This window comes from Urocampus carinirostris, chromosome 6 (genome assembly GCF_059441175.1).
Source record: "Urocampus carinirostris isolate Australia breed hairy pipefish chromosome 6, RoL_Ucar_1.0, whole genome shotgun sequence".
NCBI lineage: Eukaryota > Metazoa > Chordata > Actinopteri > Syngnathiformes > Syngnathidae > Urocampus > Urocampus carinirostris.
In genome coordinates this window covers 14,917,644-14,942,724 of record NC_142354.1, presented here as the reverse complement: position 1 = coordinate 14,942,724, position 25,081 = coordinate 14,917,644, and the positions used below count along the sequence as shown (strand labels likewise).

Below are 25,081 nucleotides of genomic sequence, written 5' to 3'. Positions count from 1 at the left end.
CAAGTGAAACACTTTGTTACTGAATAATATAATTTACCTCAAATGTCTACATAAATGAATAATCAGGCTATGACGGTGAACCGGACAAATTCGAAAGGCTTAATTAAGAGACGAGGCTTGACTGCAGCCGTGTCATAAAAGCTGAATTGGGTTGACTGGCATTGACAATTTTTACCTTCAAGGTGATCAAAGTGCATTCACCTCTTATGTCAAAATACACCATAATTATCCGCATGCAGATACTTAGACATTCTTTTTTCCAAATATCTATCTATCTATCTATCTATCTATCTATCTATCTATCTATCTATCTATCTATCTATCTATCTATCTATCTATCTATCTATCTATCTATCTATCTATCTATCTATCTATCTATCTATCTATCTATCTATCTATCTATCTATCTATCTATCTATCCATCTATCTATCTATCTATCTATCTATCTATCTATCTAGACATCTATCTAGACATCTATCTAGACATCTATCTAGACATCTATCTATCTATCTATCTATCTATCTATCTATCTATCTATCTATCTATCTATCTATCTATCTATCTATCTATCTATCTATCTATCTATCTATCTATCTATCTATCTATCTATCTATCTAGACATCTATCTAGACATCTATCTAGACACCTAGACATCTATTTATCTAGACATCTAGACATCTATCTCTTTGTCTGTCTTTCTGCCAGTCTCTTTCTTATTATCAATCTAGTTCTCCCTCTCTCTATGTATAACCTCAGTCAAGTCATGTTTATTTGTGACGGCCTTAATCACAAGGAGTCTCAAAGGGCTGCACAGACCACAGACTTGCAAACTACAGACTTTTATTACACCATCCCCTGATCTATAACCTACATGAGAGCAAGGAAAAACTCAAAGACCTCAACATGAGAAAAATGAAGAAACCTTGAGAAGGGACCGCACATGAGGTAATCCATCCTTTACCTGCACCTCTTATCCTCAGTAGGGTCGCAGGGTTGCTGGAGCCCATCCTTGCCATCTTCAGGCAGTGGGCAGGGGACACCTTGAACTGGTTGCCAGCCAGTCGCAGGGCACACAGGGACAAACAATTCACTCGCTCATTCACACCTAGGGACAATTTGGACTGGCCAATTCACCTGACATGCATATTTTGGGATGTGGGAGGAAACCGGAGTGTCCGGAGGAAACCCACGCAAGCACGGGGAGAACATGCAAACTCGGCGCAGTGGTTAGCGCTTGTGCGCCACAGTTCTAAGGTCTTGATGTGTAATGAATCCAGAATGTATGACATTTTTGTTTTTTTAATTGCATTACAGAAAATAAAGAACTTCATCACAATATTCTAATTTTCTGAGACAGTCCAGTATAACAGAATAACACTTTCAAATTAAGTTTATTATGAATCTACTTATAACATTCATTGCATGTATATGACATTGCTGTTTTCCATCTTCCATCAGTATGTACCTGTATTGACTCATCTTCATTCATGCAATGTTTGCGTTTCTGTCATCTGCTACAAGCCACGTGAACTCCTCTTTCCACGATGCTTTTCATGTACGTTTACGTTTTGTAGCGTCATAAATGTTGTTAGCTTCTTTTGAATATTTCTTAAGGGGCTGAGGTCTTGGGTCAGGGTGTCCCCTGCCCACTGGCCGATGATTTGTAGGATGGGCTCCAGCACCCCCGCTAGTTTTTGGTTTAGAATGAGACATCTGCTGTACCACAATAATTTTTCTTATTTATGAAAGAAATATTTTCATTAGAAAAGGAAAATCCATGACATATTACACATGAATATATTTACAATACAATTGTGTTAAATACAGTGGTGCTCTTTTATTTAATTGGAAAAGTTATAATATAGTAAATTTGCAACTTTGAAATAACCTCTATCTGTTAGATCTGTTCTAGTTTTAGTAGGAAATGCTTAATTTTTGTTCTTCTTTGTCATAAATCATAAAAGTATTTTAAGTTGCGCTCCAGCCTCACGACGGCTAGATTCATTTAATAAAAACTTTGAAGCGAAGGCTTCCTCCTCTTCCGTCCGGTTTCCTGCCGCCGACCAAAAGCGAGCAATAAGGGTGTTTAATTGCAGGCACTTTCCTTCTCCTTGCGTTTTTCATTGATGTCAGGTTAGCTCTACTCGATCTGGAGCGGTAATAAACTCAAATGATCGTATCCCTTGAATGTTAACAAGGCCGCTAATAAATGCGCTGTCCTCCATGTTTGTGTCCATTGACGCTTAATTATAATCACCTTGCGGCCGCTGTGCTCATTTTCTTTTCAGCAACCTCTCCGTCTGCTATGCAAATGAATGTAAACTTTGAAAGGAAAATTTCACTTATTTCATGCATAAACACGTTTTCAGAAGCGATGTCACTCAGTGCCAATATGTAAAAATATCAGTTTTTTAATTTCTTTTGTTTTTTGTTTTTTAATAAAAGAGTTTTGGCAGCTTATCAGTGAGTATCAAGTCTCTGGGAATAATTTCAATCCATCCATTCAACTATACATCCATTTTCCTACGCTCATCCGAGGTGGCGGGGGCAGTATCCTCAGAAGGGAAGCCCAGACCTCCCTATCCCCAGCTCCAGCTCATCCGACAGATCCAGAGGCATTCCCAGGCCAGCCTAGAGATATAGTCTCTCCAGGGTGTCTGGAGCGACATGCCCGGAACCCTTCCCGTCGTGGGTTCAAATCCAGCTCCAGACTTCCTGTGCGGAGTTTGTATGTTCTCCCCGTGCTTGCGTGGGTTTCCTCCGGGCACTCCGGTTTCCTCCCACATTCCAAAAACATGCATTTCAGGTGAATTGGCCGGTCTAAATTGTCCCTAGGTGTGAATGAGCGAGCGAGTGAGTTGTCTGTCCCCGTGTGCCCTGCGATTGGCTGGCAACCAGTTCAGGATGTCCCCTGCCCACTGCCTAGAGATGGCTGGGATGGGCTCCAGCCCCCCGCGACCCTAATGAGGATAAGCGGTACGGCTAATGAGATGAGATGAGACCATCACATAGATATATATCTTAAAAAAAGAACACAAAACCGACATAGCTGCAAATCTCACAGTTAGGGTAGACAAGTGGGAGCTTGATGCTAGAGGCATCTGGCTAGAGCTCCCATACCTTGTCTTTTTAATGCACGGTTAAGGACACTCAAGAATGGTGGTCTTGCTTCCTGGGGGTGGACGCCCTAGGGTAGCAGATCCAAATATAGTTGTATGCCGCACAACATACACCACATAGCAGTCAGTTTCCCCATGAGCACCCAAGAAACCATGTTATCATACTTTAATTATATAATATGCTGAAAATGTATGGAAATAGCACTGATGATAATAATGATGGTAAAATAAGTGATGGAAGTAGTGATGGTTATGTTTCATTCACTCATTCATTTCTGCGTTCAACTCAAAATGTTAGCTTGTTGAAAAAAATACAGTGACATTTAGTGGATACATTTTACACACTTTACCTTCAAGATTATTCATTTTATTTCCCAAATATTATTAACAATAATACCTCTACGGGTACTTGCACGAAATAAATATTTTGCAGGAAATGTATCAGTAAAAAAACAGTTTGACAACCACAAGCTGAAGAGAACATTAAGGAGAATTTTTGGATATGATGCTGCATTCAAAAAAGCAAATCCGTTCCACATTTCTATCATAGTTCTCCATAATCAACACCTACACAATGAAATTGGATTTTTTTTTTCATTCCTCTGCAGAGAAAAGAGTCACAGAAGAAAAGCGGTCTTACCTGTATGAAAGGAAACAAGAGGCCCACCGCAAAGTTGGACAGCCAGTTGACAATGCCGGCAATCATAAACGCGGCCGGTCGGTACGATTGCTCAAACAGTTCACCGGTCAGGATAAATGGGATGCCTCCTAGCAAGGAAAGGGAACAAAAAAAAGTAAAACCAAAACATCATCGGATGCTAACAAAGCTAGCGATTTCAGACCCTATCAAAAAGTCGCAGTTTTCTTTTGATCTAACCCAGGGGTCGGGAACCTATTGCTCGAGAGTCATATATGGCTCTATTCATGAGTACATATGGCTCGGAGATATATCTCATCTGTAGTGCAGAGTCAAGTATATCGCTCACGTAGCTGACATGGCGCTAGTATGCAGAATAGTTCGGTCCAGTATAAAAAGTCCCAACAAAGAATTACAGTAAAAGTACTACACCAACAGATCCCATTTTGGATAGATGTCGCTAAGGAATCCTTCATATGAAAGCTCACTAAACAGTTTTGGTTTACTGTTGAGGCACTTAAGGGTAAAAACCCACAGAAAAACGGCGGCACACAGAGCAATTTGATTGGGTGAAGGATAAAGGTGGGCGGTGTTATGCACAAGGCAACTCCGGTCTGCCCAATGCCCTCTGCACCAAAGGTGAATACATCAGTATCCTCGTTTGCAGTATTTGGTGACATGTTTTACTTAAGAACTCTGCTTGCACCTTGTTTTGAAACCTTTATTTATGAAAAAAATTAAGGTCAAAATGATAAGTAACTGCGAGAGGTAGACAAATTTAAAGTGGTATATTTGTTGATATGGGACACCGGCTTTAGAATTTTTCTTATTTCATAAATTTGATCAAATCATCTACTGTCACATCGTGAATAAAATGCGCTGAAAATTTGATTTTCTCTGAAGAGGGAGTTAAAGGTTTTTCTATTATAGCTTTTTGGGTCAAAAAGTTCCCGACCCTCGGTCTAGCCCTAGTAAAAACAAAAAGGGAAAGATAGTCTCTCTTTGGTAGCTTGGAATGAATAATGTTATGCAAACACTGCCATGGTAGCCCCCAGGATAAGGCAACCTCACCTTATAACGTTTTTACTCTATGGTTTGTTATAAAAAGTATTTCTTAGCCCCTCTTTGCAGTATTTTTTCACTACACGACATCAATAACACATTTCGTGTGTCGGAAAACTTTACAGTGTTTGTGCATTTGTAGAGATAAATGTGTTAACCTTGGGAAAGAAACGTGTCACAATTGCCAAGAAATAAAAAAAAGGCATACAAATCGCTACACTTGCTAAACTGCATGGCTGTAACCAATGAAAAATTGGGACTATTGTTTTATTATTTTGAAAAAGAAGGTGATTAAAGCAAGGCTATATTATCAGACAAGGGTTGGCAACCCAATTTTTTGAAAGCGCCATGATGGACCAGCCCAAAAAATATGTCTGGACCTGCAAAAAATGAAAATTATTTTTAAATTTTAAAAAGTGGATTCATACATAAAAAGAAGTCATGTAATGTGCACTGTAACTGAAAATACCACGTACACAAAAAAGTATGTATATTTTTATTTTGCTCCTCTATCTTTCTCTATTTTCAAATATTTCTGAAAAAGCTCCAAGGAGCCTCTTAGGGCTCCAAAACCGCATGTTTATGACCCCCGTTCTAAGAGTATGACAATACTCGCAAGCAGGAGTTTTAAAAATCAGTTCCTTTTTTGATCCACTGTTGTCGTCTCCTCCCCCCTCTGCATCCACGCTCTACTCTCTCTCTCTACATATAAAGTTTCAGGTCACAAAGTACGAACGGAAAAATACTGCCTGTAGTAACAAAAGCATTTCAGGATTCGAAGTCAAAAATACAGAACAGCACGCATTGCCATTCCATTCTCCCAGAATTTTTCAACGTAAACAAACTAGCTATCGCTTCAAATCTGCCTGGGAACCCAGTGTGCATGCAGACTCCAAGCATGCTCTCCGCGTCACCTTCACAGTTCAGAGTTCTCAGACGTGGAGGAGGATGGGTCCCAGCAACAGGTGACCATCATTTAATCAGCCCAAATGAAAGATAATTCCATTAAGTCAAGGAATTTGTGGAATCTGTTTTGGCAAGTCAGGGCTTTGCTACATTTGCATTGCGCATTTTCGACCAGCTAAAGCAGCCGTCGTTGGATCAGTTTTTCAATGAAGGAGAGGCAAAAAGTAAATGGATATTTTTATCTTTTCTTTTATTCTTCGCTTTTTTTTCCATCATGTGCCTCTGGTTTTACGTTTTGCGCGGGGTCATCTAATTTTAACATGGATTTGTGTCAGGACCAGAACGGAAACAGGACCCAGTTGCGTTACGTTTCTCACAAGTTTTATTGAAGGAAAGAGGAAGGGCTTCGCCAACGGTCGGTGGTCGCTGGACGCGGGAAGCAAGTCGCTCTCGTACTCGGATTGTCATGCGAACACGGAAGTGGATCTTCCGTAGCGAGCAATGGCGGTGTCAGGGACGGAAAAACTGGTCGGTAGCTGGGACTGGGAGAGTAAGGCGTGGTCGGGGTCGGAAAAGAGTCGTAGGCCAGAACGAGAGAGTAGACGTAGTCTGGGACAAAAAGAGGTCGTAAGCCGGGACGGGTGAACAGATGTGGTCAGGAGCAAAACTGGTTGTAGCCGGAGTCATGGTTGAAAAAGGCTTGCCTAGTATTCACTGAGGTTCGCAGATGGACTGACAACAGGGGATAGACAGGACTGGGTTTAACTAGGGACAGGGAGCCAATCAGAACACGCGGTGGGTGGCGCCAAATGAGCGGGCACAGCTGAGTCACATCAGTAATCATGATAATTTGAATGTATTGGTTTCATGTGCTGTGGTTCTTTTATGATTTATTAAAAAATATCTTTCTGTATTTTGGCAGGGCTTGCAACGGATTAGCTCATTTACGTAGAAAGTGCAAAGTTAAAAAATGTTCGGGTTTCTATTTTTCAAAAAAACGCATGTTTCTGACCCCCGTAATAAGAGTATGACAATTCTCGCAAGGGGAAGTTTAAAAAAACTGTTCCCCTTACCCCCTCTTCATCCATGCGCCACTCCACTAGACCAGCTCAGGTCATGTCAAACCGAAGGTAAAAAAAAAATATTTGACGTCTCCGGTAAATATATCGAAAATGTTATTCGTGTTTTTTGGTAAAACGGTGGATATATGCATCTCCGGTATAAAACTCTTAGATTAGAAAAAAACCAAGCTCTTCAAATCAGACAGATTTATTGGTTAATAAACACATCACCGTAAACCCCGTCCCCACTCTCCCCGGTCAAAAACATTTACTAGCTCTGCTGGAGGTAAAATAAATGTGCAGCCTTCAGGAATTTTTATCGGAACCCCCTGTCACAAAAACAAGCTTTTAACTCAAGTCAAATGCCTTCGCCCGACCTGTTTACGCATGACTGACGCTTGCTGATGCTTTAGATTAGGCAACCTTATTTTAAAAGACAGAAAATAGAAAAAAAAGTCATTTTAATCTCCCTGTTTGTGTACACCTGTACTTTAAAAACGAGGAACAGTATGATTCATCCCTCCAGTCGATACCGCTAGCGTAAATCCGGGCTTATCTGGATTCTGTTTTTATCAGTTTACCTTTAAATATTTACATTGTGTTTATTGATAAAATCCAATGTATTTGTCCGTTTGCTTCGAATGTGTATTTGTTGGAGATCAAGGACAGTTTTAATCCCACCCCGACAGACATACAATGAACGGTCGGGACCGAAACGGCTGATTAGCTGTCCGTCAAGAAAGCCTTTCCCGTAAATCAGTTGGATTAAATCAGAGTATTCCTGAAAATACATCAACACAGCCTGTAGAAAGACAGCAGTTCATCCCACATGTTAGAGCTGGGGTCTCCAAATTGCAACCCGGGGGCCAGATGCAGCCCTGGGCTCCCTGAGTCTTTGTTGTTGTCTAGTGACATCGCTGGTCTAAGGGGTATGAACCGAATCAGTAAAATTTGAGACTAAATTTCACTAGGTAGCCCCCAGGTCGCACCTGGTTTCCTGTCCTGCTAGCGGAGAAAACCCCTCAGCCGTGCCTGGTTTCCTGTCCTGGCGGCGAAGAAATTTGCGTCCTGGCCTTGCCTAATTTTCTGTCCTGGCGGTGAGGAGATATCCCATATATCCCATCGGGCACGCATGGTTTCTTGTCTTGGCAGAAAGGGACAAGGACCCTCAGCTGTCCCTTGGCTGAAGCTTCCGTATTTTTTTTTCTTATGGCCCGTCTGGTATCTAGCCCTTGAGGGTGAGGTTATGTTAGGGTCTGGTGTGCCTCCTTTCCACCAGGGGGCACAGAGTGGGTTTGGAACTGGGCACAGTTTTATCAAATACTTACACATCAGGGGATGGTGCAATTCTAACCTGTGCAGTCCATTGAAACATTTTTTGATTAAAGGCTATACAAACAAGTGTGATTTGACATCTGTCCCTAATTATTCTCACAACCACATGTCGTCGGGCCATTTTCATTGTACTGCCACACCAGGTTTATTCTCTTTTGATTCTGTTTTTTTCCAACATTTTGTTGTTTTGTGAACCCTTGTTTGTTACTTTATACCTCCTTTTGTCACTAACCCTCCTGTTGCCCTAGGGTCAAAACTTCCTGCCACTGTATTGTCAAAAACCCAGATAAATCCCAATTGAATGATATTTTATTTAACTTTGAATGTTATGACTTTTCAGTCCCAACAGTAAAATAATGAGACGGTGTTTTTATTCACTTTTCCAGGAAAGCTGTATTTAAAAGAAAGTACAAAAATGGTCCTTCAAATGAAGATAACACAAGGGTTGGATACCATCCCTCTTTTTGAGCACCCCTGCCTCAATTTTCTGCCTCCCCCACATGGGTCCATCACCCCTAAAACAATTTCCCATATTTTTCTGTCTAAAAGTCAGGCCAGGGTGCGTCACTCTGAAGTACCAGTTGACATATTATGTAAAAATCTATCTCTATACCAACGCATTATATAAGAATAAATAATCAATTTAAAAAAATTACAGGCCCTTTTGGCACAGAAGATGAAGATGCAAATTTTACGCTTTGCAGATGAAGACGCTCACTTTCTCTGTACTAAAAGACACTTTGAAGTTTTTGGGTCAGGAAGAAGATGCAAGTTTCTAGCATAGAAAAACATGAAGATTGTTTTAAGCTTAGACGGGAACAACACAAGTGTTTGACATAAAGAAGAGCTGGTTTTAGCATAGAATATGATGCTAGCTTTCCGTGCAGAAACAAGACAATGCTAGTTTTCTAAGAAGAAGATAACAAAAGATTTTACAGTAGCATTAAAGCTAGTGGTAACCCCGAGGTCCTTAAGAATACCAGCCCAGGGGAAAGTGAACACTCACTGAAGAACGTAGTCTCTAGGAATCGACAACATCCCATCAGAACTCATACAAAATGGTGGTGAGCAAACTACAGACATTTTGACAAAGATTTGCAGAAAGATACGATAAACAGGACAGTGCCATCTGCATTAACAAAATCGCTAGTAATTATGCAACCAAAGAAAGGAAACTTCAACGATGCTGCAACTACAAAACCATTAGTCTCTTTAGCCATGCAAGTAAAGTTATGCTAAACGTCCTACTGAACAGACTTAAACCACAGACTGAAATCATCCTCGCCAAAGAACAGACAGGTTTCAGGAAGGGAAGGAGAACCATAGAACAGATTTTAATCTGTGCATCCTATGTGAGAAGTTTCAACAACACCAGAGAAACCTCTATCATGTTTTTGTTGATTTCAGGAAGGAGTTTGACAGAGTATGGCAAGCCGCTTTATGGGCACCAATGAGGAAGTACAACATGGGCCAGAAATTAGTTCAGACAATTGAACAACTGTATGCCATTGCCAACAGTAAGGTACTGACCAATTGTACCATTAGAACATAGTTTTATACCACAGTCTGTTTGAAACAAGGCCGCATTCTCTTTCCAACTTTTTTCAACATCTTCCTGGAGAGGATCATGTTAGAAGCTCTGGAGCAACATGAAGGTACATTCATTATTGGGCGACTATTTTGCCGATTATATTTCCGGTTTGGCAGGAGACAAAATGGAATTCAGAGATATCTTGGAGTTGTCATATCAGAAGAGGAGTCAAAAGCAGAAATCATGGCCGGAATAGCTCAAACCCCAGCCACACTTGACACATTTAAACCCATCTGGAGGTACAAGATCATAGCAGTAAAATCAAAGATCAGACTTATGCAAAAGCTGGTTACTTCCATCTTCCTCTACGCTTGCGAGACATGGACTCTCACAGAAAAACTGAAAAGGAAAACCAAGGCCATGAGGATGCTATGCTACAGGAAACTTCTAAGCATCAGCTACTTCGCTCATGTGACCAACAAACGGTGGGCAACACCATCAGAGGCCACAATGGACCCTTCGATGAACTGTTGTCAACTGTCCGCAGACGGAAACTTCGCTGGTATGGTCACGCCACAAGATCATCAGGACTGGCCAAGATAATTCTCCAGGGAACAGTCCAAGGGGGCAGGAGGAGAGGAAGACTTAAAAATAACTGGACCGACAACATTAAGGAATGGACTGGTGCCAACTTTGCCACGACCGAAGAACAGGCCAGGGACCCTTGGCAGTGGAGAAGGCTGTCCAGAGTTGCGTCCTCATTGGTGACCCGACGACCCATGCGGTAAAGGTATCGGTGAACTGTGATTAAAGTTAGTATTTGGTGGAGAACAAGACACCAACTTCGAAGAGAGATGATGACACAGGTAAAACCCTAACCCTAATTGTAGAAAGACAAGATAATGTTTTTGGTAGAGAAGAAACTCCCTTAGACGAGAAGATGTATATTTTAATAATAAAAGAAAACAACACCTGTGTCGGACGTCGAAGAAAGAGCAAGTTGTTTCACAGAAAACAATGCTAGCTTCTGAAGTAGGGTTCAAGCTAGTTTTTGGTGGAGGACAAAACACTAATTTCTTTTAGAGAAAGTATTTCTTTTAGGAGTAGAAGAACGGATGCTAGCTTTTTGTGCAGAAGAAGACAAAGCTAGGTTTGAAATCAGAAGTAAGGGCTAGTTTTTGACAGAAAATACACGACTTTATGAGGACAGAAATAAATGATGTTGGTTTTAAGGTTAGAAGAAAAACCACATTAGTTTGTGATGTAGAAAAAATTAATAGTTGTCCCGTAGAAGACAATGATGGCTTTCTGCACAGTAGAAGACGCCACTTGTTTTTAAAATAGAAGGAAAACCAAAAGAACCCAAGTTTTTGACATCGACGAAAAATAAAGTTGCTGTGTAGAGGATGATGCTAGCTTTTAGAGCGGAAGACATTTGTTTTTGAAGTAGAAGTGAAAACGAGTTTTTAGGCAGAGAATAATACACTAGATTTAGGAGAGAAAATATGTTTGTTGAAAGGGGAAAAGAAAACAATACTGGCTTTTGACGCTGTTGTCACGTGGAAGATGATGCTAGCTTACGGTGCAAAAGGAGATGATGCTTGTTGTTGAAGTGAAAAGAAAAGCTAGTTTTTGGAAGGATGACAACACTAGCTCCCAAGAGAGAAGATGTTGTTGTTTTAAGAAGAAAACACTCATCTTTGAGGTTGAAGAAAGAGACAGTTGTTGCGTGGAGGACGATGCTAGCATTCCACACAGAAGATGACATTTATTTTTGAAGTAGAAGAAAAAGCTAGTTTTGGTGAGAAGAAGACAGTAGTTCCCAGAATAGAAGAAGATGATATTTGCTTTAAGAAGAAAACCCCTGGTTTTGACGTTAAAGAAAGAGTTAGTTTTTGCGTACAGGACGATTTTAGCTCCCCGCACCAAATAAGATAACAGTAGACTTAATGGCTAGTTTTTGGTGGAGAAGAAGACACAAGTTCCCAGAATAGAAAAGACAATGTTAGCTTAAATAACAAAACCCCCGTTTTTGATGTTGAAGAGTTAGTTTTTACGTAGAGGATGATGTTAGCTTCCCGCACAAAAAAATATCACGCTTGTTTTTGAAGTAAAAGTAACACCTAGTTTTTAGTGGAGAAGAGAACACAAATTCCCGGAATAGAAGAAGATGATGTTTGCTTTAAGAACAAAAACCCACTTTTTGACGTCAAAGCAAGAGCTAGTTTTTACGCAGAGGACGATGCTAAGTTCCTGCACAAAAGAATATGACGCTTGTTTTCGAAGTAGAAGTAATAGCTAGTTTTTAGTGGAGAAGAAAACACTAATTCATGGAATAGAAGATGATGTTTGCTTTGAGAACAAAAACCCAGTTTTTGACGTTAAAGAAAGAGCTAGTTTTTACGTAGAAGACGTTGCTAGGTTCCCGCACAAAAGAATATGACGCTTGTTTTTGAAGTAGAAGTAATAGCTGGTTTTTAGTGGAGAAGAAAACACTAGTTCCCAGAATAGAAGATGATGTTTGCTTTAAGAACAAAACCCCCGTAATTGACGTTGATGAAAGAGTTAGTTGGTGCGTAAGCGTAAGTTGTTTTTTTTCTGCAGCAGAAGACAACACTAGTTTTTGGAGTAAAACTAAAACAAAAAAGGAGTTTGTTTTTGAATAAGAGGTAAAAAAAAACAACTTGAACATTTTTGTCATTTACTATCCGAGCTATTCCGAACAAACCTTTTTTCTTAGTGCTGTTTTTGAAGATCATCACACAATAGCAGACGGCCGCTAATGATCTGCAAACCTCAAAGGTATTTTCATATCACTGCAACCTTTTTCCACTGATTTATTACTTGTGAAGACACTCTATCTTCTTAGTCAGATAAGGAGAACGTTACCTGGTTTCAACTCTCCCCAGGTCTCCATTGTTAGCTTCTTATGCTGTTAATTGTAATCGTCCCCAGACGGAGTTACACGGGTCCGGTAGGAAATGTGTTGAGTCAAATATCACAGTCCCTCCATCAGCATTTCAATTTCGTACCAATAAATCGTCGCTTCCACAAATCACTCGTTTCGGAGGTTTAGATTAAAAATGTACATCATTAAAGCTTCTCAAGTCCTGGTATGGCCGAACGATAAAGTTGCTAATTAAAATTCTATTACGAACGTATGATTGGACTTAGCCTTGAAAGGTTGTGAGGAACTAATGATAAGAAAAGATTAAATTTCTTCATTAAAATGTACAAATGAAATGCCTGGTAAAACAATATGTTTTTGTGCTTGGCTTGATATTAACTTGCTTTTCTAAATACAGGACGTGTTAGTTGTATGGGAGTGAAATCCTTTGACAACATAGATTGGCAGATAATTTTGTTTCAGTAGTACTTATTTGAATACAGTTGTATCTCTTATAAATATATTTTTCCCAGTAAATATCTACCACGCTCCGTCTCCCGTCCTATCTATCTATCTATCTATCTATCTATCTATCTATCTATCTATCTATCTATCTATCTATCTATCTATCTATCTATCTATCTATCTATCTATCTATCTATCTATCTATCTATCTATCTATCTATCTATCTATCTATCTATCTATCTATCTATCTATCTATCTATCTATCTATCTATCTATCTATCTGAAACAGAATCAGGATACAGGAGAGTGGGACAGGAGAACGGAGCTTGGATCAGGGATCGAAACAGGAAACAGAATCAGAAAACAGGTAGCTGGGACAGGAGAACGGAGCTTCAATCAAGGATCATTACAGGATACAGAATCAGGATACAGGTAGCTGGGACAGGCGAACGGAGCTTGGATCGGGGATTGATACAGGAAACAGAATCAGGATACAGGATACAGGACCGGTCGGGAACAAAACAGGACCCAGAGTCAAAAAATGATTGCCTTGCAAGTGCGGAGTTTCGCTGACGGACTGACCAGGAGTGAATGAGAGTACTGGGTTTAAATAGGAGGGGAACCAATCAGGAAACGTGCCAAACACGCAGGCACGGGTGAGGGCAATGGGCAAATAATGACACAGACCAGAATTTTGTATGATGTCGTCCAGTAACAGTCAGGCATCTTAAAGACACAACTCTACATACGCATGAACACTCCAAAGTCAGAACTTTATACCTTTTTGAGCATGCAAGATACGATGTTGTTAATGTTTTATTGTATAAAATGCAGTAAAAAGGAGCTGAGATAACATCTTATTCCATATTGTAAAGGGGGTCGCCGTCTCCCGGAGGTCTAGTGTACAATTTTAGGACATGTTTCTCACTAAACTTTTTGGAGTGAAGCATTTTTGGCTTAGTGTACACATTTGCATAAAACTGTGCACCAGTTTGAGCCAAATCTGCATTATTTGCAACCACCCACAACGCCGATTAGATCTTCTGTAATTGTCAAAACAGCATAAGTACCATCCTGCAGTAGTCAAAATACAGCTAGAAAAGAGAACAGCAGGACACAGGAAACTCAGCGTAGGAGTATTTTGTTTAGTTCTTTGTTTTTCATCCCTTTTTAAGCAATACAATTCCTCGTTTGCTTTTAAAACCTCAAAAAAACAGTGGCTAAGGTTCACAATATGCTTTTTTTTGAGTGAAAGTTGATAGATGCAAATAATAAATTATTTTTAAAATGGCAAATACAGATAAATGTACCTAATTTTTGAATATTGGCCATTAGGGCAATGAAAATATCATTTTATGGGTCACGAAAAGGAATACTAAGGGTAGTTTTAGGTTTTGTGGGTGGACCCAAGAGAGGGGAAGCAGACACTAAGGCAAAGATGCTTGGAATAAGGATGTTATTTACATTAAAAAAAAAAAGGAACAAAGTAACAAACAAACAAGGGGTCACAGATGACACAATGTGAGTGTATATATAAAGTGAAGAAAATAAGTATTTGAACTCCCTGCTATTTTTCTATTTCTCCCACTTAGAAATCATGGAGGGGTCTGAAATTTTCGTCGTAGGTGCATATCCACTGTAAGAGAGATAAACTAAAAAGAAAAATCCACAAATCACAATACATGATTTGCATGATGATATATATACACTTTTTTTTGCTATTTTTTCCCTTTTTATTCTCCCTTATTTTATTATCTTTGTTATATTATGTATTTGTCTTGCTGTCGGTCACCCCTCTTGACGGATATGACCAAGGTAGATAGATAGATATACGCACATACACTATCTCGGTGGTTGCTGTTTCGAGCCTTGCCCGAGTCGTATCTACAACATTGGTATCCATTGTCTCCCTGCTTGGCGCTTAGGGGTTGGAATTGGGGCGTTCGGGCCCCTGCTTGGGAGCCAAACCCTGGTAGCATGGAAAGAAAAGGTGAGGAAAAGGAAGAAAAAGGTTCAAGTCTGGGTGCAAACATGCCTGGAAAGGGGTGGGCACCACCAGGCTGTACTTGTCCTCTGACCCCAGTGGCTACGGGATCCAACAACCAACCATATATATGTATGAACCAGAGCCGTATCCCCCCTAATGGGACGTAGCTAGAGTCAAGAATACACTAACTTTTCTGGCTCTTTCTGGGGGATTGATAAAGAGGAGGGGATTCCCAGCCCCCTCGCCGCCCCTATATGTTTGACTAAAATGTGTGATTTCCAAGAATGTAACTAAAGTGGAAATGATTCCCGTATCGTATATTTTATGTATTTATTTTTAGAAATAATGGTCTTACATATATGTATGTATGTGTCCATACCCTAGATTCGCAGCGACTCCCGGAGATCTCATTATAACACAAAGGAAGACAGCAAACCTAACGAATCTCATTTGGCAACAAGTCTGACTCCAAGGATGACAAACCAGGTTCACGCTCCGGGCAATACGACATGCATGAGCGTAACTCTCCACCCCGTATTCGTCATTTCACAGCTTTTGTTTCTACGCAACAGGAATGCAAAAAAGATGCTCTGAAGAAACCAGGGCAGAGGGTTTTTTTCCTTCCAGACAGCCCAGAGCAACAGATGTATTCCTGTGTCGGGATAGGTTCTGGTTACCGAGCCCCTCAAACGATGTTTGATATGGCTCATTAGCAAACGTTGCACATTGTTAAGAAATGGCAGGGTGGAAAATCAACAATAAAAAGCACCTAACAGTGGTCTGGGAATCAATAGGACATGGCAGGCAATAGACATTAGGAAACATGGCTGGTTAACCTGCTGATTGATGATTGTTTTTTGTGAAATTGGCTTCGGTAGTTTGTTTTGTATAACTGTGAGTTGGTTTTCTTGAGCATTGCTTGCAGTATTTGTGTTTATCAACCGAATTTCAAAGAAATACAGAGACCCCTCGCTACTTTGTCCCTCTGTTATCCTTGGTTTATTGACTGCGGATTTCAAATTGAATTGAATTGTCTTTATTGTTGTTGATATCAACGTATTGTGCATTGTGTTCTGAGCGGACAGCACAAAGCAAGCGCTATCACTGAAGCAGGTTAAGGAGGGCTTTGTGTGTTGGGTGGACCTGACTGTCTGTGTATGCTTTCAGTCAAAAATCAGGGGGAAAATAAACTGGGTAGAAGATAAATTAATGAATTGAATCTGAGGAGAAGAGCGAAAGGAAATGGTGATCACGAGTAGGTGCTGCGTGGATTGTTATCACAACCAGGAAGGGACTGAGTCGGAGTCCGGGAGATGACAATACCGAGGCTGCAGGTCCGGCCTACTGTTATGGCTAGGCTAACCGGGTTTTAAACAAACACTTGTCAACCATTTTGTCTGTGCATTTTGCGGAACCATACAGCCTATATAGCCTATATTTTGTTACTGTCTAATAAATATCTCAGGCAAAATGCTCAACTCTACGATTTTTTTACCCGCATAGTAACCCGAATTTGAACTCCTTAACGTTCCTGTAAAATTCGCCTAAAATCTCAACCCTAGAAGTACCCATAATAAATTGAATGCTGTTCTTTAACAATTAGGAGAATATGAATGGTCTTGGTCTCTTTTGAAAGGTAAAAGTAAAAAAAAAATTCGCAAACTGACATAAACACTACAAGTGCTACTAACATTTAGTAATCTGAGTTAGAACAGAAAGAAGTAAAGGATTTTTATTCTGAATTGTTATTCTTTTTTTTGGCAAATAAATGCCTGTAGATGAGTGTAGCATGGGTATCTTAGTTGGAAACAAGAGAAACAATAGCTTGAAGCCTTACCTGGTACCTTGTAAAATTTGATCACAATCTGAAAAACTAAAAATTGTATTTTACACATTTTTCTGAGGGTAGTTTTTGGCGTTTCCTAAGGTGGCCAATTTAAATTAACCGGTTTACAACACTAAAACCTTTGCAAATGTGTAATTTACTATGGACCTTTTTTAGACATTGTGAAAGTTGTAAAAATTAGAATTATCTTTCTGCAGCTCTGTCACTATTGTGCAAAATGTTTTACATATCTGGATTCACTACACTCTCGCGGATGTAAGGAGGCCATGGTTGCGTACTATCATCGAATTTCATGGATGCAAGCAGACATCTTTGGTGTGCTATGCCAGATTTACAGTTTTCAGGTATCCTGTTTCAGACTAATGGTGATGTTTCTGTGATGAGTACATTTGTAAATGGTCATCATGCCTTGAATATCAAAAGTTTCGAATTACTGGTGATATCGTACTGTCATGTATTTGCTTCTTAACAGTTCAACAGGGTTGAACAAACATTTGTCGTAGCCCACCCTCCTAGTAAAAAAATGATTCTCAGACATTTTATCCACGCATTTTGTGAAACTATACTCCCTTGTTCTGGACATCATGTTGTCCATAATATTTTGTTTGTGTTTACTAAAACTATCAACCCAACTGCTCAACTCCAGTGCCTGTTTTACCTGTCCAGTAACCCGGATTTAAATGATAACATGTCATAGCCCGTCCTTGTCATGATTTGCCCATTGCTCTCACCTGCGCTCACTCGTTTAGCCCCAGCTGCCACTCGGTTTCCTAATTAGTTCTCCTATTTAAACACGCCATTCTCATTCACTCCTGGTCAGCCAGTCTTCAAACCTCAGCGCATGCAAGGCAAGCACTTTTGACTCCGGCTCTTGTTTTGATCCCGACCTGTTTCCTGTATCGATCCCCGATCCAAGCTCCGTTCTCCTGTCTCCGTGACCCGTATCCTGATTCTGTTTCCTGTATCGATTCCTGATCCAAGCTCCGTTCTCCTGTCCCGGCTACCCGTAGCCTGCCCGATTCTGTTTCCTGTATTGATCCCCGATTCTTGGCTTCCCGCTTGTCCCGGCTACCTGACCTGTTCCGATCTCCGACCACGCTCCGTTTCCCGTCCCGGCTGCCCGTCTTTTCCTGATCTCCGACAACGCTCCGTCTCCTGTCCTGGGTGCCCGTCTTGTTCTGATCTCCGACCACGCTTCGTTCGCAAGGGCTTCCCGCTCCTCCTGCCCAGTGAGCACCAGATTGCTGTCTTTTTGCTCTCACACTGACTTCCCCGATGTTTTAATAAATAATTGTGGGAAACCTTACGCATTTGGGTCTCCTGCTCGTACCAATCGTGACACTCCTGGTATAAAAGTGATTGCCAGCCATTTTATCGGTGCATTTGATGAAACTATGCACCCTTGTTTTGTACATCACATTGTCTGGGAAAACCTGTGAAATGAAAGCTTTAATGGAAATGCTCAACTCCAGCACTTTTGTACCCCTCCTCACAACCCGGAAGTTAAACGGACATGCTGAGGAAGTTATTCCTCTTCACAACTGAGCCCAGTCCACAAGTGCTACCTCGTCAAAATTTTTCCTAATATTCTTGAATTTTCCCTCTTTGGTACAATTGTTGGAATTTAAATTATCAAAAAGTACCGTTTACCAAATTGTTCAAATTAGTTATCTGACTCCATTCACCAAACACAACCTACATTCACCCAACATTTTATGCACGCTCGTTTCTTGAGGGAAAAATGAACTGGAAAGCCGACATTTTCACACAGGGGCAGATTTAATTTCCCTAACAATTTAACTAAGTGTACTCCATCGAAAATGGCCGAATTAGCGACGTTGGAGTCTCTGGGAAGCCCTCTTCTGAAGTCCTTTAGCTTTTCTCTTACTGGCCATCTTCTCCCCGCATAATGGTGTGTCGGCTCCTCCCATGAGCACGCCAAGGAAGCTCCCTGGGCTTCACCATCTCAGAGAAGAGTCCTGATGTCTGGGGTACTCAAAACAACACCGAGCCCATCAGCGTCTGGGTGTGCTGATTATCTTATCAGCAGGACGTTCCGTTCTGTAAACAACATCCTCCCCCAGCCTGCCCTGACCTTTCACTGCTCATTGAATAAAGGCAGAGTCAGTAAATATCCATTGCATTAAATGTAATTTGTAGTCAATCGTATAAAATCCTTTAAAGTCAAATGTATAAAATCTTTCACTATCAAGACTTTTATTACAAGTGTTTCCTGGATTATGATATCGAAATTCGTTATATACAGTGTGCATTCTTATCAATCAATCTACTTTAAAGAATATATTCAAGAAAGGTCATAAGAAAGGGCCAAAAACATGGACGTCACCCAAACGGCGTGTGTCCATAATATAAGCAGCGACAGGCTTGCTAATGATATCGACTAGCATGAAAGAGCACAGCATCCTTGCATGCAAATTGCATGTTAATCGATTGTGGCCGAAAGAATTCCTACTGCAAACTCAAACACAACGTCTACAGCATAAGAGAGCTTAGCGGCTGCTTAGGGCCCCCGCAACCACTAGGGGGCCCCAAGAGCGGTTCAATCTTTTTGGTGACAGCATTGTCCCCATTGTCACTAAGTGCCTCCACTCAAAAATACTTCTACGGAAAAACAACAAAAATACTACACAATAACTACAAACATAAATATAAAATATTATACTTAAAAACAGGGACCTCATATATCATATTGCTTTCATTCTGAAAACAAAAAAAAATAGTATTAAATTCCTACAAAAATACTACTACAGTAATACTATATTACAAAATACTACTACAGAACGATTTATTCCAAAAACACTACAAAAAGATGACTACAGTAATATTACAAAAATACTAAATAAGTATGACAAAAATACTACTATGGAAATACTACAAAAATTCTACAAAAACACTACTAAAATACTGTTTTGGAAACACATCAATTATACTTCTACTGAAATACTAACAAAAAATATAAATACATAATATTATAATATAAAAAAACTAGTGAAGAAATATTACAACAAAATTACCAGAGGTTTACAAAAGGAATACTGCAAATCACACGTATAGTGATACTACAAAAAAATTCATATGGAAATACTAGACAAATTTTACAGTAGTATTGTACTACAAAAATACGACTTATATACAACAAACATTTATATATGAAAATACTTCCAAATACAACAGAGTTAGTACAAAAATATAAAAAAAAAATAATACTACAGAACTACAACAAAAATACTAAAATCATAAAACTACTGTTATAATACAAAAGTACTATGAAAATACTAAAGCTATACAACAACAAAAAACTATGTTTGCAATACAACAAAAGTATTACAGAAATACTTAAAAAATACTGCTTTGGAAATACATCAATTATAGTTTTACTGAAATACTAAAAAAGTATAAATACATAAGACTATAATATAAAAAAAACACTAGAGAAATACTACTACAAAATTACTAACACAAGGGGTTTACAACAGAAATAGTGCACTTCACACCTACAGCAATACTACAAAAATTCTCCGATAGAAACCACACAAAAATACTACAAAAATAAAACTACAGTAACACTGTACCACATAAATACTACAGAAATACTACACATATACAACAAATATTCTTATATGAAAATGCTACAAAATAAAAGATAGTACAAAAAATACTACAGTAATACTACAAAAATACTAAAATCATAAAACTAAAATTATAATACAAAAATACTACGAAAATACTACAGCTATTCAACAAAAAAATCTTTCGAAATCCAACAAAAATACTAATGAAATACTTAAAAAATACTGCTTTGGAAAGACATCAATTATACTTTTACTGAAATACTAAAAAAGTATAAACACATAAGACTATAATATAAAAAAAACACTAGAGAAATACTACAACAAGTATACTATGAGAAGAGAAATACTGCAAATTACACCTATAGCGATATTACAAAAATTCTCCGATAGAAACATCACAAAAACACTACAAAAATAAAACGACAGTAAGACTACTACATAAATACTACTGAAATATAACAGATTTACAACAAACATTCTGATCTGAAAATACTACAAAATACAATAGAGATAGTACAAAAAAACCAATACTATAGTAATACTACAAAAATACTACGAAAATACTACAGATATACAACAATAAATCTACTTTTGAAATACAAGAAAAGTACTAGAGAAATACTTAAAAAATATACTGCTTTGGAAAGACATCAATTGTACTTTTACTGAAATACTAAAAAAAAGTATAAACACATAAGACTATAAAATAAAAAAAACGCTGGAGAAGTACTACAACAAAAATACTACGAGAAGGTAAATACTGCAAATTATACCTATAGTGATACTACACAAACTTTCTTATAGAAACATCTCAAAAATACTACAAAAACAAAACTACAGTAAAACTGTACTACAAAAATACTACAGGAATACTACAGATATACAACAAACATTCCTATATGAAAATCCTTTCAAATACAACGGCGATAGTACAAAAATACAAAAACATACTGCTACAGTAATACTACAAAAATACTACGAAAATACTCCAAATACACAACAATAAATCTACTTTCGAAATACAAAAAAAGGACGACAGAAATACTAAAACAATACTACTATGGAAGTACTACATTAAAAGTTACTTCACAAATACTACAAAAATAGTACAAAAATAAAACTACAGTAACGCTACAAAAAACTAGCGAACTTCAATAAGACTTAAGAAAGCCCTCAAAAACACTACAGTAATACTTAAAAACTAAATTAAAAAATGAAGTGCTTAAAACAGGGACCTAATATACTATTTTGCTCTAATTTGATGATACTAAACTACTTCAAAAGAAGTATAACATGTCACATGTGGCCCCTGACTCCACCCCTGGAGTAGAACATAGAATAAGTTCTTGCAGGAATACAAATAATCAAGTAATAAATCCCCCAAATCTTATTTTGCCTAGGGCCCCATGGAGGTAGGGGCCAGTCCTGCACCCATGCATGAATGGAACCGAGCATAATGGGATAATATAAATACTCTTAAAGAGAAGTTAAGGAGAACTGATCATTAGCAACGCGATAAACGCTCACACACACAGTTTGTTTCTTTCATTCCCACCTTGATTTTCGTCGTCCTTTTAATCTCGAAATAATGGGAAAGGCACATCATTAGGTTTCACCTTGGCTGCGGTTCATTCAGGCGCACTCTACGTCAATGTTTCCATTAACCGCCATTTTCCATAATGTCGTTTGAAATATTCAAGATGCGGTTATCAAGGTGATGCAGGGATAAGTGTCCATATCTTAGCAACACATGGCGTGTTGCCCTTACAGCATTTTTATACACAATATATAAAAAAAGAGTTCAGTTTTTAAAATGTAATACAAAGCTGTCAGGACCAGAATGGAAACAGAACCCACTCGCGTAACGTTTTTTACTGTTTTGTTGGGAAGAAGGGAGAGGATTCCACAAACGATCCAGTGATTGCTGGTCGCGGGGAGCAGGTCGTTCTGAACGCGGAAGTGGGACTTCCGTGGCAAGCGATGGCGGTTCGGGAGCGGAAAAAAACCCGTCAGTAGCTGGGATGGAAGAGCAAAAACGTGGTCTGGAATGGAAACAAGTCCAAAGCCAGGAGAGGTGGGTAGACGTGGTCAGGATCAAAATACGGGTCGAAGCCGGGGACAGACGGGAGCAAAAGCAGGAGTGAGTCAGGGTCGAAAAAGCTTGCCCAGAGTAAAGTGAGGTTCGCAGACGGACTGACAACAGGTAACAGAGAGGAGTGGGTTTAAATAGTGACAGGGAGCCAATCAGAGTCTGAGGCAGTTGGCGCCAAAGGAGCGGGCACAGGTGCATCACATCGGTAATCATGACACATTCAGCTTTTCAATTATTTCATTCATCCATCCATTATCTGCACCACTTATCCTCAGTAGGGTCGCGGGGTTGCTGAAGCCCATCCCAGCTATCTTCGGGCAGTGGGCAGGGGACACCCTGAACTGGTTGGCAGCCAATCGCAGGGCACACAGGGACAGACAACTCGCTCGACCATTCACAACTAGGGACAATTTGGTGTCTTACCCAAGGACACCTCGACATGTAACACGGGCGAGACGGGATTCGAACTGGGATCCCTTGATCCAAAGACGAACGCTCTACCGGTTTCGTTTTTATCCAAGCTTTTAGCAAAAGGACCCCCTTTTAATATGAGTGATAGTGTTTTGTCTACGCACTCGTGAACTGTTTTACAGCTGTTTTTGTGACTCATTCGTATCCCGAATATTCTGTAAACAAAACCTTCAAAACATTTAATGGATCTACTCATTTATCCATCCTTGCGTTATGTTTCTCTCAGTTTTATTGGGAAGAAAGGAAAGGCTTGCACACACGGTGATGGCTGGTCACGGGAAGCAGGTCGCTCTGAACGCTGAAGTGGGACTTCCGTTGCGAGCGATGGCGGTGTCGGGAACGGAAAAAATGGGTCAGTAGCCGGGATAGAGCAAAAAACATGGTCGGGAACGGGAACAAGCTGAAAGCCAGGAGAGGAGAGTAGACGTGGTGGAGATCAAAAACGGATCGTTATTCGGGACAGGAGAAAAGATGTGGTCGAGATCAAAACAGGTCGTAATTCGTGATGGGAAAACAGACGTGGTCGAGATCAAAACAGATCGTAGCAGGAGGCAAACAGGAGAAAAAAAACGGGACAGGTGAAAAAAGGGCTTGCCGTGTAATAACAGAGATTCGCAGACGGACCGACCAAACGGGACTGACAGGACAGAGTTTGACTACTGACAGGGAAACAATCTGTCAACAAACAGCAGCTGGCGCCACACGGGCGGGGCCAATTGGGCGCCATAGCAACCATGACAAAAGCTAAAAATTGATCTAAGTTCATGAAGAAGAATTAAACATAGATGTTTTGTGTTTACCACATATTTAAATTCCTGTGGCAGACAGGACGTGTCCGATCTCTCCCCATGCATGTCATGGCCAGCATGGTCGCCGCGGCGACCGGCTGGCCCCGCCCCCAGGGCACCGGCTGAAGCAGATCGCCTAATTTGCGTGTTTGCTTCTTTAGGGGGGGGTTTGGGTATTGCAGGTTGCTGGTTCATTGCGTTTTCTGTTCTTCATTAATCTGTTCTGTTTGTCCTCGAGGAAACCTGTGTTTGCACGTTCTGAGTTAAAGCCTGTTTTGTTAGTATTCCTAGTCTGAGTTCCTGTTTGCCTGTAAGCCTGTTTTTGTTTTGTTTTGTCCCTGAGTGTTGGACAACTTTTATTTTGCCAAATAAAAGTACTGATCGTTAACGCGAATGAGTTCATCCTTCCTGCCTCCTGCCTCCGATCTGGTCCGGTCTCCTGACAATGCATGATAAATGATTAACAAGGCAAAGTGTTTATAAGATGTATAAACAAGTATCTTGTAATAGTTATATCATGTTTATGCAGTTTATTTTCCTGAACTTTTTGGCTCATCAATGCATTGTCATGTACTTTTGCAGTTTCCACCAACCGAAAAAAAAAGAAGTCAAAGCTTTGTAGGGGTTTTCTTGCTTTAATTTCAAAAACCATTAGGATTGAAACAAATCATTAATCTATGCAGTCAGTTAACGAATTTGCCCCTAGGTGTTGCTTGTGCTCCACCATATCTCTGAAGGATGCTACAATTACCCACACTGATAAAAAATGATCTTACATGATTACTTGAGTTGTTTGAGTTCTGATATGAATTTATAATCCCAAGAAAATGGAATCAATGAACCAGGCCGATGTAAATAACATGCACACACAATTTATTAACATAGAGAATTAATGACAGAAAAAAGGAGAGGGGGCGCCGAAGATTAGGGGAGTTTTTGACTGCTGAAAGTAGACCATTATTTTATCAAAACAAAGCCTTGGATGTTTTGATTGTAGTCAAAACTTCATGTTATCAGATTTCATTATGGTACATGGTGAATTGGTATGTTCGGAAACTGTCCAAAAGGGGTTCCATCCATTCCAAATTTCTGAGTTACTTAGTCAATTTTGTGCAGGGCTTATTTGCGCTCCAGCTTCAATGTGGTCAAGGTGTTTCTTTGGTGGTTTAGCTTGGTGCCATATCGACGAGACTACAGTGAGAGGGCAGCGTTTGATGCCTTCGCATGGAAAAGATGGCAGCCAGCAACAAGTTGGAGGAACTTTTAACGCTCCTCTCATCTTTATCAAGTGTTATTCAT

The 25,081-nt window shown here is 39.7% G+C and overlaps 1 protein-coding gene across 1 annotated transcript in view; it reads right to left on the bottom strand.

The window, feature by feature from the left end:
- The window catches only part of slc2a9l2 (solute carrier family 2 member 9, like 2), a 167,521-nt gene that overhangs the window by 23,700 nt on the left and 118,740 nt on the right, over positions 1 to 25,081 (bottom strand). Inside the window, exon 12 of the mRNA XM_088338018.1 lies at positions 3,761 to 3,888. Within this exon, the coding sequence (XP_088194144.1) occupies positions 3,761 to 3,888 (128 nt within the window). The remainder of the gene's footprint in view (positions 1 to 3,760; positions 3,889 to 25,081) is intronic.